Source organism: Barbus barbus, assembly GCF_936440315.1.
Source record: "Barbus barbus genome assembly, chromosome: 31".
In the NCBI taxonomy this organism is placed as follows: Eukaryota; Metazoa; Chordata; class Actinopteri; order Cypriniformes; family Cyprinidae; genus Barbus; species Barbus barbus.
In genome coordinates, this window is record NC_136759.1 from 22,850,071 (window position 1) to 22,865,447 (window position 15,377).

The window sequence follows — 15,377 nt, forward strand, 5'->3', positions numbered from 1 at the left end:
GATCTGAATCTTAAGAGTGACAAATATGCAAAAAATAAAAAAAAACAAGGTTTTTGCCCTTTTTTTTTTTTTTTACTTTTTTGCATTCAGATATCTACTGTATATATGATAAATGATGTGAAATCAATGTCGTCAAATCAACAAAATCAAAAATTAATGAAGCGTCAAATTAATGAAGAAACATGAGAGCTGTGACCCAAGCATCTCTCAAAAAAAATCTAATGAACTTTGCTTAAATTTCAACAAGATTGTTTTTTTTTTCCAGTTCAAAAGATACACTAAATAAAAGGTATGACCTAATTGCATATTTTTCTTTTTTCTTACAAATAGTTCATTAGTATTAACATTGGCAATATAGTGTTGATGCACAAAGAAGCTCCTGGTGTGCCAGGTGCACGGTGTTCACTTCAAATCTTGTTTCGAAACATTACAGAAAAATACATTTAGATCATCTTAATGTCTTTGTAATATGCTTTAACACTTGATTCAGGTGCTGAAGAATAATTTAATTTAATAGACAATCTGTCTGGAGTGAGCACTCCAACCCAATGAACCTGGTGGCTCTTTCTTTGTGGACAAAATTTAACAAGGAGGAAGTCTGGATCTGTGATTAACAACACAAAATCTGAACTGCAACCCGAAAACCTATTTTTACAAGTTTCATTCATAAACTATTCATAATTAATATAGTAAAAGTCATTACTATAACGGTGTTTATTAGGTACAAGTGTTCATATTTAGATTATGTAAAGGAAATTAGAATGTTTTATTAGAATCTGATGCATGAAATGTATATATGGCAACATGCAGTAAAAGAAGACAATTAAGAATTATAAATCTTTTATTGTGCATGGATCCGTCTGTAGATATGATGACTATACAGACACACTTTAGATACATATATATGATTATACAGTTCCTATCTGATAATGAACATTTTAAAGTGATATGTCTGATAGTATGTATACTATAACAAATTTTTGTTTTGGAATGTACGGTGTATGAGGTAACTGTAAACATTAAAATTACATAAAAATGGTCTAATTTTTTGTGCATATTTTATTGATTTTTTGTAGTTTTTCTGTCTCCCAAGAACCAAACGCCTACCATGGTAGGGAGATGTTAAAATGGCACACTTTGCAATTACATTTTATTACTATCAAAAATAGGAATTTGAGTTTTTTTTTTTTTTCCTTCAATGACAAACAGAAGACATCTGCAGAATATCAATATGACCAAATCATGTAATTCATTTTCATCCAAGACTTCTTGCAAGGTACCTTCAGTTGTTAACAGTTGTTGACAGCACTCATATGCCCATAACCAAAGCACGACACAAAACCCTACGACCAGACCATCTTGCTGCTGTGACACAGCGCTGACAGTCACAAGACTTTAACACACAGAGAAAAAGGCAAAATTTTTTGATTCACAGGAAGTACATGAAGGATTAACACAATTCATTACAGCTGTTTGCATTCCATTTCTCGCGCTTTTCTTAATTTCTCTGCTGGACAGAATAAACTTAAAGGTTTTATTTCCATATAAAAAATAAAGTTTGAATGTGTGATTTAAGAAAAAAAAGATATCTGAAAATGTATATTTAGTCCTATATTCAATACTCTTGAAAAGTAATATTGCTAAAAGTAAAGGATAACACAAATGCGATAATTTGGTTTCTAAAACTAAACAAAAAAAAAATTAACAATCGAGAAATTAAGAAAATACTATACGAAATCATGATTATTGGCTGAATAAACAAATTTTGTGGTACTACAATTTTAAAAACACATTGAGGGCTTGCACAACCGAAGAACATGTTCCATAAAACGCATCACAAGATCAAGACGCATTCGATAAGTATTTTTTTCTCTTCTCACTAAGGTGCAAAGGTAACGACTGAAGGAAAGGTTTCCGAGAAGCATACATTGTTTGTGCTGAACGACAATATTTTGGAGCAAAGCAGCTGCTTGATTGTAAAAACAAGCTACAGTATACGTACATGATAGTAAAAATAACTATTAAGCTGAGTTAGTTTGGTATTCATAGTCTTAGTCTTACTCCCCCCATACTAAGCCAGAATCTCAGGTCCTCGTATCATACTGTACAAAAATATACTAACATTTCTCTAGTTATTTTTGCATCCTTTACACATTCTGAACATCAAAAAAGTTCTGAGGAAAGTGCTAAATCAACGTTCGCTAATTTGAGCGGTATCGGTCTCGCCTCCCCTTTTTTAAATCGTAGACCTGCAGACTTCACTCGGGACGCCTGGCAGGCCTTCTACTCGCCCGTACCCCCTCGCCGACGGTGTAGTCACTGGCCCTCAAGTCCCAGGCCCAAGATAGCAAACCGGTGAGCGGCGCGACCACATAGCTAGCTTTGGAACACTGAACGAAACTGACACTCAACAGTTTACCATTGAAATTATACGTATAAATAACATAAAGATTACAGCTACACAAATAAATGAAGTGGTACGATATGAGTATGCGACGAGCGGTAAGCTTCACTGCTGATCCTTCATTAAATAGCCCTCTGAGTCCCACGGAGGGGAACGGCGTTCTTTCGACAGCATGCTTAGAAGGGACAGCGGAAAGATAGATCAATAGATTGGGTGAAGTGACTCTACAACTTCCTTTTCTCAATCCTTCCCTTCACGCGGCTCCTCGACGCTGGTGCCGGAACGAAAAATAAAGAAAGGAAAACAAGCATCAACAAATAAACTCGTTTTGACGATGTAACGCAGGGCCGAGGCTCATTCGATCACAAAGTACTGGATGGCGACCGCGATGAGGATGGACGTCACAGCCAAGAGGACGATGATGAGGAAGGAAAACTGTTCGTCCGTCATGCTGCGCTTTGGCTTCTGGGCCTCGGCTGCTTTGGATCCCGTGGTGCCGGAGACCCCAGGGCTGTCGACGCGAGGTGGGAGCAGGATGACGGTGGAGCTGTAGGGCCCGATGATTTCGAGGGTGTCCTGGCACTGCCGGATGGCGCAAACGCGAAATCGGTACTCCGTGGATGAGCTCAGGTTAGGGAGCTGGTGGGAAGTGGCTGAGCCCTTGTAGATCTGAAAGAATTTGAGACGACAATTAAATACTTAATTAAAAACTAAACACAAATATATTCTTAAATGCTACATTTACAGTCTTCTTTGGAGAAATTTTGATTTTTTATGTTTTTGAAAGAACTCTTATGGTCACCAAGGCTGACCAAGTAAAAACAGTCATTTTGTAAAATAGTATTACAATTTAAAATTTTAATACACTTTTAAAATGCATTTTTTCTTGTGATCCAAAGAGGAATTTTCAGCAGCCATTACACTCCAGTCGTCAGTGTCACGTGATCCTTTAGAAATCTTTCTAATATGCTGATTTGGTGCTTAAGAAACATTTCTTATTATTATCAATGTTGAAAACAGTTGTGCTACTTAAAATTCACGATGGAAACCATGAAACCTTTTTAAAAGAGTGTCTGATGAATAGAAAGTTCAAAAAGAACAGCATTTATTTAAAAATTTTATTTTTTTTTGTATCAGCGTAAATGTCTTTATTTCATACTGTAACTGGATCAATTTAATAGTGTATATAATAGTGTAGTGAATTATAATAGAATTATTGTTTAGCATATTTTAGGCCCAGTTCTCAAATCATAATTTGCTTAGACCTAAAATTAGCTCATTTTTGAATACATCAGTAATCAGTTTAATTTATACAGGACAATACTCTACAGTATTACAGTACAGTAAAGAGCTGATGAAGTCTATTTTAAGGATGCAGATGTGTAAGCAGATAAATAATATGCCCGAAGAACATGAGAATATGAAGTGTGTGTGGGCTGCATCAACACAAACACACAAGCCTCCCATCATGCCTGCAGTCTCCTACAGAGTCTCTCAACAGGGGGTGATGAGTCAGAGCCAGTGAGACTGCTTTACCCTTCCATTACCCTCATATCTACAGTCACTCAGAGGCAGCCAGCACAGGTGCACACGGTAGAGTGGTTTTAAGTTAAATCAAATGGTTCTGCCGGGTCCCGTCTTGACATACAGCTCAGTGATCATATTTTTAGTGACCATCACTATTAGGAAATCAACACTGCAACTACAGAAAACTGGGTTATGTTTTTACCCGGCTCTCCAGCGGGCCCCTTAGGACCCACGTTTAAAGGGACGGTTCACACTAAAAGTGTACTCATTTCTTTCCAAATTCAAATGAGTGAGGTTTTTTTCTTTTCTGCAGATTGTTCAAGGAGTTTTTATTTTATTTTATTGAAATAAATGTACCATAAAAGCAGTAATCACAGTCTTCATAAGCAATATAAAAATAAAACACAAAATTCACAAAATAAAATAAGAGTAATGATATTAATAAAAACAGTATTCTTCCACCAAACAATGTAGTTCCACAGAAACAGTTATGGTTGGAATAAAGTGTTAAAAGTAAACAAAGGTGAAGGTTCGACGTGGCTCAACCAATCAGAATCAAGGACTGGAACTATCCGTTTTATAAACACAATTTGCTGTGTCTTATTTAGAAGGATGCGCCCTCCGGAGGTCACATCCTCTGTATGATGCGTAACGAAGTGTCCTCAACCTAGAATTAAAAACGAGACCGCCTTCGTAGGACGGGAGGAAAAGGAAACAGGAAGTATCACGTTGGTTTGCTAACACATTTAGAGCATTTGTTGCGCTCTCACACTACTTGAAGGAAAATTATTTCTAAATTTGGAAATTAAAAAAAAAAAAAAAGAAGCTTAGGTTTTATTTTGCTCAATGTTTGAGGAGCTGCAGCGTACATTTAACAGACATCTGTTAGAGAAAAATAAAGGAGGAGGATATTAAGAACAAAGTTTATCCGTTTTTACTGGAGGCACTTTAAGTTAAGTTGAAAACTCCACCGCGCTTGTGTGCACATCTGCCGGGGTCTGTGCTATCACATGATTTGACCCTTCACAGTGCCTGGTTACGTTATATGTTGGTGCACTAACGACGAGGCTATCGGCACAGACAGCTTCTGGCTGACTTCAGAAGACAGGTTTAGAACAAAATTAACCATTTATTTTGTGCTTCTTCACATGTATGGAGGCCTTGCCAAACAAAAGTTATAAAGGCCATAGTCACAACATGATCTCAGAACAAAAGAGCATGCACAATCCCAAATATGAGTGGATAGATTTGATTTAGCTATAACATTAAGTGCAATAACTGTCACTAAGCCATTCAAGTAATGACCACTTGATCGTCATTATGCTATAATAATATTCATCCAAACTGCTGAACCCAACACCTGCTGTCTGTTGAGCGCACCTGCTGAGTGCCCTGACCTCTGTGTAATGTGCTTACAAGTGCGAACCTACATTTGAGACACTTTTGCCTCACGTTGAATAGAAATATTTTAACTGAGATGCTTCATTGAGGTTAAAATGGATGTTTTAGGTGTTTGATGAGCGGTTTTCTACTGAAACACGTACATTCAGCTGATACAGTGCGGTGTAGGTACCTGTTTGAACTCAGAATTTCCCTGCATGCTTTGCAAACAGTAGATGACTGGATCTCCCTTCATGGGCGGCAGTGTCTCCCAGCTCACCTCACACGACTCGTCCACACGCTCCACACGAGGAGCTGAAGTCAGACACAGACAGATGTAGAGATGATGAGAACAAACCAAACTTGCATGCAAAAATATTTAAGATCAAACTGCAGATCATTAAATATTTGTTTTAGGATGTTGTTGTCAAAGTGCATCAATTTAAAATAATTAATTTGAGCGTGAGACTGATTATTAAATGTAACATGCCAATAAACAGAGCTGTGCAATTATTGTTATTTATGCACATAAATTAGCTCCCTTATGAGAAGACAGGCATAATATTAAGTCAAGCTTTATTGAACATATATTTAAAATAAAGACAAAACAAATATATTTCTATTAAATAAAATGAGGCCTGTTTTCATGAAAATTCATTCAGAAACCATTTTATTACCATACTTCCATTATGTATACGGGACGGCTAATTTTACTTCACTATATTACAATTAAATCCTAATGTAATCATAACAAACTATATAATCACTGGAAAGGTCTAAGTCTCCTAAATAGATATTTTACCATTTTTTGTTGTTACAAATTATGTAGGAACAGTAATAGATTCATTTATGACAAGAGTGCACCAAGAGTCTATGATAAATCTACATCATAACAGGAGTTCTGACCTTCGTCACAAAAAGTCTTTATTTCCTGGTCTTTTTCCCCATCACATGTTTTAGCAATCATCATGTTATATACCATTTAAAAGCTTAAAATCTCAAAATTCACCATTTTGAAATTGGACATTGCGTTACCATAGAAATGGTACTTCAAAATGTTTTAGCGGTCTCCTCCAAGATTCCATATTTGGTGTTTATTTTGTTATAGATGCAATATTGAGAGAGAAATTGATAGATTTGTGACAGAAATGCATCAACAAAAAATTAAATGGCGTTTGAATGGCACCCGGTGGCTGTTTTTGGTATAACGCCTAAACAAAATTGCATATGAACTTCAATTTTTTTTATATCAACTTCAAATTTGGAACATAACTTATGCACACATATGGCTTTAATTTTATAGCAATTTCAGATTTTTAACTATTTTTTTTATATTTATTTTATATAAAAAAAAATAAAAATAATAATACATTTGTTTTACAGTAAATTTAAACTTCTATAACTTTAATACTTTAATTTTTTTAAATGATCCCACTTCTGTAATAATCTGCTAATGGTCTTCTTTAAAAAGAGACCAACCTTAGGTCTGTATTCAAAAGAGTTCATGAATTATAATAATTTAAGTTTGCACAGTGCACTTTTTCGTGAATTTTCAAAAATGGGGATGACAGTTAAGGGGTTAAATTTTAAATCATACATAAACTACCATTCAAACGTTTGGGATGAGTAGGCTTTACTTTGCAATAAACTGATCAAAAATGGCAAAGACATTTATATAGTTACAAAAAATCTATTTCAAATATTACACTCTCTTTTGAATTTCTATTTAGCAAAGTATCCTTGAAACAATAAATGTATCATTGTTTCCATAAAAAAATATTAAGTACCACAACTGTTTTGATCATTGATATTAAGATTTTTATTTATTTTTTTCTGCAGCAAATCAGCACAGTAGACTCAAGGATCATGTAAAGACTAGATTAATGGCTTCTAAAAAAATCAGCTTTGCCATCACTATATATTAAATGAATCAAAAGGAAGTCAATGGGGCAAGTAAATGGCAGCTGCAGTTGGGATGCTGTACCTTTTAGGGGTGCAGGTGGGGAACGGGGGGTGATGAAGGTGTAAACAGTGGAGAAGGGCCCCTCGCCCGCCTCGTTAAAGGCCTGGATGCGGAACGCGTACGAGGTAGTCTCATTTAGCCTCTGCACTTTGTGAGTGTGACAGGGTCCTTTATACAAGGATATAAACCTTTAGGAAGAGACAAAAACAGAGACAGAGAAGCCATTATAAGAGTTAACCTCTATAAAGCCACAAAATATACAATATTATAAAACTGTAACAGACTTGAAGGCAGACCCACACAAAATCTGAGTTTTGAATGAATTAAAAATAAAACGTAAAAATAACTCATTTGAATCATTTATAAAGTTGAACACATCCCTTGCCCATTGCATGTTTGTACTATACTACCTTTCAGAAGTTTACGGTCAGTAAGATTTTTTTTATGTTTTGAAAGAAGTATCTTATGCTCAACAAGACTGCATTGATTTTGATCAAAAAACAGTAATATTATTGCAATTTAAAATAATTAAATTTCTGTTTTAAGTACTGTAATATATTTAAAATGTAATTTATTCCAGTGATTACAAAGCTGAATTTTCAGCAGCCAGTCTTCAGTGCCACATGATCCTTCAGAAATCATTCTAATATGCTGCTTAAGAAACATGTATTATTATTCTACGTTTAAAACAGTTGTGCAGCTTAATATTTTTGTGGAAACCAAAATTCAGGTTTCTTTGATTAATGGAAAGATCCAAAAACTACATCTTTTAAAAATATAAATATTTCATAATATTACAAAAGTCTTTACTTAAAAGTCACTTCTGATCAAATTAATGCATCCTTGCTGAATAAAAGTATTAATTTCTTAAAAAAAAAAAAAAAAAGAAATACTGACTGCATATTTGGCTAATCTTAGCATTTCAGAGAAAATTACTTGAAACTTCTGTCATGCTTTGTAAGGACACAGTGCTAAAATATACTGCAAAGCACCAACAATGCATCTACTAACCTCCCACTTTTATCCTCCATTTGGAGATGGTACTGTAAGGAATCAGTGGGTTGGGCCTTGGCCGGGCCTTCACCCCACTTGAGCCTGAGGGTCTGGTGACTGGAAGCGGTGCACTCCAGACGTGGAGGGAGGGGTGGCAGTGGCTTGGTCTTCAGTTTAAAGGTGTGGCTAAAGGGTCCTGCTCCCAGACTATTCAGAGCCTGGATCCTTATCCTTCAAACACACAAGTGCAAGATTCAATTTTCATTCATATACACTCATTAATTCATTCAGATTCACGTACATTTTTGGAATGGTTGTGGAGTTTAATTGATAAGATTCATAAGAGTCCTACATTCATGAAATGGACTACATTGATCGTGCTGTATGTTTATTTTACTACGGTTTTATAACAAAGATTTCCTTGTACCTGTAGGTGGTGTCGGGCTGCAGGTTCTGGATGATGTATTTGGTTACGGGCCCAGTAAGGATGGGTTGTCTTTCTCCCAGATCGATCAGGTACGACGTGATCTCTGATCCGTGATCACAGGGTGCCTCCCAGCGTAGCCCCAGGCAGGTGGATGGGGAGTAAAGGAGAGGTCTGGCCTCTTCGTCCTCCTCGTCCTCCTCATCCTCGCCCCTCTCTGTGGTCCTGCTGCCCTCCACTCTCATCTCTGACTCGCGGAGAGCGTGGACGTTGCTGACTGGCGCTGGCACAGAGCAGGGTGTCTGGCAAAGCACAGCGTCGCTAAAGGGCCCCACACCGGCTACATTCACTGCCTGAGGCACAAGACACACACAGTCAGTGAGTGACTACAATTTTAAACAGGCCTGATGTGAACAGCACGTAAACCTTTAATCGTTGACTTTGTTGTAGTTGATTTTAGTTGAGCAGAAATCATCAAGATGAAAAATAACAACTGCAGGACAAACTATAATGATAATGCTATACAAAATGACATGGGACTGGGCTAGACTAGTGTAGAAATGTACAATGAAAGCGGACCACGAAAATTTAAAGCATCAATTACAGAATTTACTAACTGATTATGACTAATGTTATAAAAAACATCGGCTTATTTTAGTTCAAATTCAGTTTCTAAGAAAAGTGATATTGAACTGTTTTGCTTTTGGAAATCTGCTAACTGTCCCACAAGAAACACTTAGGGAATGAGCATATTTTGTAATATAATTACAAACTGTAGCAAAATAATTTAATTGAACAGCATTTCAACCAACAATTAATATATAATAGCCCCCAATATAGTAATAAACAGCTATTATAAACCCCACAGAAAAACAACAACAATAATAAAAAAAAAAAAAAAAAACTGTATTCATCTCTCATCCACTGGGTGGCACTGAGAATGTAAAGTTGGCACTTGTCCCATCATCTCATTTGTATGAATCAAGCTGATTTATTTGTGCTCACAGGAAGTAAAAGCATTATCAGTCCCCAGACTGCGATTTCCTGGTTAGTTTCACATGGAAGCGAACATCTCACCATCAGCTCAAACACTGAGGTGAAATAAGTGTATGATAGTGTTTCTCACTTGTACTCTGCAGAAGTAGCTGGTGGCAGGCAGTAGACCCCTCATCTCATGGGACAGTGCAGCACCGGTGTAACACATCTGCATACTGCCCTCTGCCGCCCCCCACTCCAGACGATACTCTGACACTGCCGCTCCGTTACAGGGAGGGGTCTGTATGGGTGCAAAACACCGCCAAATGTGTTAGACAAAACTAATTTAACAAAGCAAAAACAAAAACATAAATAACAAAAATAAAAACATCAAACAAAAAAGAAATCAAACAAAACAATGAATAAATAAAAAGCACTACAAAACTATTTGAGAGGGGGCAACAGTTTTTTTGTTAAATAAATACTTATAGGCGAAAATATACAAAACATTACATTATGTAATTTTATTTGTATTTTAGTTAGTTTTAGTAATTTTAATGTCTATATCAAGTTAGAATTTTAGTTCTGATTTTTTATTTTTATTTTATATTTCTTTATTTATTTTCAGTAAATGTTTATTTTAAGTAATGAAGTTTTTTAAAACAGGTTTAGTTTTTTTTTTCTTTTTTAAGTTAACTGAATAATAAGCCTGATTCAGTCACAATGAAGTAACACATATCATTTGAACTAAACTGAGGTGGCTGAAAACTGATTTTTGAGTGGTTACTGTTATCCTTTTACATTATTACATGTACTATTTTCCTATTTAATGTTGTAATGCTGCTTTGACACAATCTGTATTGTTAAAATGCTATATAAATAAAGGTGACTTGACATGTCCTCTCAAAGCTACTAAAGACTTGCTTGATACTAAAAGAATACTTTGCATCATGGGATATTCTCACCTCCCAGCTGATCACAGCACATGTCGGTGATTTACAGGTGACATGAGGGGGCCGACACGCCTCAGGGGCCCCTGGACCTGTTGTGACCTCAGACCGCTCCGAAAAAGGGCCGTACTGTTGAACACCAAAAACATATGAAACAACTTGCCAGTAACTATATGTGGCACATTCTATGAAAAGAACAGATTATTAGTAACTATAAAAACAAGTAATATCTGTGACATTTGTAAGGCTTGCACTCACCCCAGCTTTGTTGGCAGCTCTGAGCCGGAAGCCGTAGGTCCTGCCGGGCAGCAAACTTCCCACTGTGCAGTCCAGTTCAGAGCCCTGGTACACTTCCCTGCCCTCGTCCATCTGGGGAGCGAACATCTCCACGCTGTACGAAGACACTGCACTACCTCCATCCACCAGAGGGGGCGCTAACAGATGCAATGAGAAAAAAAACATTCAGATTTAAAAACAAAAAAAACTATAATAATAATAACTTTTATTCCGCAAGGAAACATTAACTCTTTCCCCGCCAGTGTTTTTGAAAAAAGTTGCCAGTCACCACCAGCGTTTTTGCTGACTTTCACTAAAATTGCATGGCCCCCAGAATATTTTGTAATATTTTGTTGTATGAATATCTGAACATGCAATAAATCAAAATGAAGATCAGACCCTCCACTTAAATGTAAGAAGGTTTCATTAAAAAAAGCAACATTTTGAGCAAAAAGCTGAGAAAATCGAATTTTTATCAAATACTACATCTGGATCATATTCAATATTATCAACGCAAAGATGCAATAGATGGCTTCCATTAGTTCTCCCAAAGCTTGCACAGGCCGTTACCACTTTCTGGATTGACATTTCACTCTGTAACATTAGGCAGTTTTCAATTATATGCAGTTAGAGTTTACTGATGAGTTATTTTTCAAAATGCATATGCATACATATGAGATCGCTCGTTTCCTGATCGGCACATTCTAGACTCATTCAGAAGATGCGTAATAACGCCCCCGAGTGAGTAACAGTGAGGATACGGAAACCCGGAAGATTCTGTGTTTGGAAGGGAACCGTTGTCTCAGGAATAACGGAAAATTCCATGTTTGGCGGGGAAAGAGTTAAAATAAAAGAAACAGTAAATAATTTTACATTTTTACAAAAAATAAATAAAACGCTGATTTCTGAAAAAAAATAACGATATTGAAAACTGATGTGTTACAGTTTTCATAAAAACATTAAGCAGCACAACCATTTTTAACATTGATAAAAATAAGAAATCAAAAAAAAAAAATTATAAGAAAATATTATAAAAAACGAGTAGCAAATTCAGCATATTACAATGGCTTTGCCATCATAGGTATAAAATAAAAATAAAATATATTTAAATGGAAAACCGTTCATTTAAATTGTAATTATATTTCCGTTATCAGCCCCGTTCAGACTACACTATTTTTTTTTGTCGGTTATGACAGTCGCCGTGTCAGATTATGCGATTTTGACTCATAAAATCATCGTGACGTGAACAAGAAACATGTCGATGCTACCCGAGCATTCATCGCATGCTGCCATCAGGGGCGCCGTAAGGGCCAATTTTCACGTCATAGTCCAGATGTGGCCTGTTTTAGGTTTCTCCTTATTTTTATACTTTAGACATCCATCAATTAGTGATGAAAAAAATTGCCGCGCTGGTGGAAACAACACGAGACCGTGCCGCGACTGTCAAGAGCGGCTCGACGGTGTTTAGTGTCTCGCAGCAGCAGAGAGCGTGCTGCAAAGCCCCAGCAAAAGTAATTACCATGAATGTGTCCAGGGGGAAGTAGTAAGGAGATATTTTAGTTATTTACTAATAAACTAGTGATTTCGTGTCAGTGTCGCAAAGATGAAGATTATGATCCTGACGCCATCTCCTCAGAGGTGCCTTTAGAGAGAAATGCATCTTCACGGATTATAATGAAAGCTGTCAGACACGTGCCGGGTTAGGGCCTGAGTTTCTCAGGGCCAGGGCCTAAATTTGAGGCAAATCTGGATGCATGAGGATGGTATGGACTGTCAAAGAGAACTGACGTAAAATAGTTTTTATTCTCTGTGTCGTGGCAGTCCCTCATCATAAATACAGGAGTATTGTTGCTGTAGCTCCACGAACATTTCCTCCATTGTAAAATTACACCTAGCAAGAGTTTCGGCTTGTTTGAAAGCTTTTACAAAAGGCGCTTCTGTGCTCCTATTGGCCGGTGTCACAGATGTGATGGAACTTGTCGTATACGACGAAAAAAAAACAATTAAACATGCTAGTCTTTCTGTGTTGGGGTCTTGAAGCATCGCAGAGGTGTTGTGCACTATGACACACTACACGAGATGAAACAATTGAATCGTGCATCCCGACGCCCATTGTCCTTTTACGAATCCACACGACACCCTACGTCAAGCAGAACGTGGCAAAATCGGGCTAAAATCGTGTAGTCTGAACAGGGCTTTAGACCTCTTTCAAAAACAAAATACGAATGAATGACACCAAACTTTTAAATGATTGTGTATATACACCTCTCAATCCCCCAATTAACCCTAAATTCATACTAAACATAACATGATTTTAAGAAACACTTTATTTGTTATGCGCAATAAGCACACACACACACACACACACACACACACACAGGCAAAGCTTACCCCAGCGCAGCTGCACCTCTCTTGCTTTGGATTTGCCGACGACTCTGGGCGGCTGACATGGACCAGGAGGAACAGGTGGCGTTTGGACCTGCAAGGGCTCCATCAACTAAAAACAACAAGGATGAGAAATTAGAAAGTCTGGATACATTTTAATCATGCACACCACCTTCCACCTCCTCAATGAGAATAGTGTGTAGGCAACGGCTGAAACAGTGACAGCAGACCATAGCCATGTGAGGCATTCTCTCACATTCACGGCTGTGAAAACCAGCGCCAACATGAGTCATAGCTGTGCGCTGGCAAGTCCTGCATGCAGATATGCATCTGCGAAGTGCCGACAATGCCATTACAGCTGGGATCAGAAGACGGAAGAGAGAAATTATTACCAGCCGCTTGCCAAAAGCGCTCCATTGATAAAAGCGTGTTGCGATTTTGAAGGCGTGGAGAAGATGGAAGAGGGGAAATAAGTAAGCGATTCGTGCGGAAACAAAACAATAAAAGGAAGGTGGATGAATTGGTAACAAGTTGTGGAGCAAAGGAAAAAAAAAAGATAACAGTCCAATAGAGATGGGCAATATTTATAGGAAAGATGTATGCAAAATAAGCAAAAACATTAATTGTATTTAGATGACTTAACATTGTAAGCTTTTTCAAACAAAATATTTTATTTCCACCAAAGAGCGAATAGTGAATATTGTTAGTAGTTTTACATTGTAGGTCAAAGTCCCCATAGTTGAAAAAACACCCATTTATGACCCAGAAACTCTTTTTCTAACATGAATTCTTGAAGATGCACTATGATGCTTTCTGTAAAGAATATGCTTTTTAAAAAACAAGTGTGCTTTAATGTATTGAAATTACATTTATAGTGTATTTCAAATCAAAATACTATACTCATACTTGCAGATGATATAATTAATGAAATAAAAGCCCACTGAAGTGTATTTATAGAAATATACTTTTAAAAGGTGTGCTTTGTACCGATGCCAAATTTTCACATTTTAAATCATAGTTTTAAATGGTCTTTTTTCGTATTTTTTAAAAAGTACACTAATTTTGATGTTGTTATTTTTTTCAAATATTTTGTATACAGTAAAATGAGCATCGATATTTAAAATAAAAGTTTAACTTGGCCCTACAGCGATAAAGGATTGCATGTTTTTGTGTGACATACTGGGCTCTCGCCTCCCGCACTGATGCAGTGGACTCTAGCCTGGTATGAACATCCTGGGCTCAGACCATCACAAACACACTCCATAGCCAAACCGCTGTACACCTGATTCCAAGAAGAACCTGAAACAAACACACACAAGCAATCAATGAATAAACATAATGGCAGGATCAAACTGAGCATGTGTAGACACTAGAAAACCTGACTGGAACGTACCACTTAACCCTTCAGACAGCTCCGCCACATACTTTGCCACGTCTGAACCGCCACTGTCTTTGGGAGGATCTGAGGCGACAAAAAAAAAAACACTTACTATTTGCAGCCAGTTTAAATGTTATTTTAGCATCACTGAGATACTGTTCTAATATCTTAATATTTTAAATGAAATATTATTTTTACACTTTCTGTTCTGAATTTATTTTTATTTTGGAATTATTTTGTTGTGTTTTTGATATTTATACAATTAAAAAATAGAAAAATAAAATAATTTAAAAATAGTTTTTATTGTTTCAATTTTAGTACTTTAAACTTAAATTATGCAGATATGCTAAAGTTAAATTATGCAGAAATGAGAAAGCCGATATTTCTGAAATATTTAATTTGTTTGTTTTGCATTTTTTCACATATTTATAATATCCCAAAGCAATGAAAAATGTTTTATGGTTTTAGATTATGATAACCCTAGCTAGTTTTTGATACTGAAGTATCAAAGTATCTGTATTTGTTCCAACACTGTAATATTTGTGGATGGAAATGTCTTATTGTGAAAACAGTTGAATAAATAAATGACTAAAAACACTACTTAGAAATGCAGTTTCATGACTGAGCCATAAAAACAGTCAAAATGTATGAGGACTAAATCAAAGGTGATTTCTAGATTAGTTTTAATTGTATTAAGTAAAATCTTTATGCGTTTCTAACAT

The 15,377-nt window shown here is 36.4% G+C and overlaps 1 protein-coding gene across 6 annotated transcripts in view; it reads right to left on the reverse strand.

Annotated features, from left to right (window-relative positions):
• Positions 1–825: 825 nt before the first annotated feature.
• Positions 826–15,377, reverse strand: part of LOC306851112 (fibronectin type-III domain-containing protein 3a-like) — an 82,709-nt gene continuing 68,157 nt past the window's right edge. For all 6 annotated transcript variants that reach the window (XM_079387210.1, XM_079387208.1, XM_079387209.1 and 3 more), the window contains 11 exons: positions 14,671–14,739; positions 14,458–14,576; positions 13,284–13,389; positions 10,875–11,050; positions 10,632–10,745; positions 9,818–9,967; positions 8,695–9,044; positions 8,286–8,498; positions 7,296–7,462; positions 5,505–5,626; positions 826–3,073 (listed from right to left, as the gene is read on the reverse strand). In XM_079387210.1, coding sequence (XP_079243336.1) covers positions 2,759–3,073; positions 5,505–5,626; positions 7,296–7,462; positions 8,286–8,498; positions 8,695–9,044; positions 9,818–9,967; positions 10,632–10,745; positions 10,875–11,050; positions 13,284–13,389; positions 14,458–14,576; positions 14,671–14,739 — 1,901 coding nt within the window. In that variant the 3' untranslated portion in view covers positions 826–2,758. The remainder of the gene's footprint in view (positions 3,074–5,504; positions 5,627–7,295; positions 7,463–8,285; positions 8,499–8,694; positions 9,045–9,817; positions 9,968–10,631; positions 10,746–10,874; positions 11,051–13,283; positions 13,390–14,457; positions 14,577–14,670; positions 14,740–15,377) is intronic.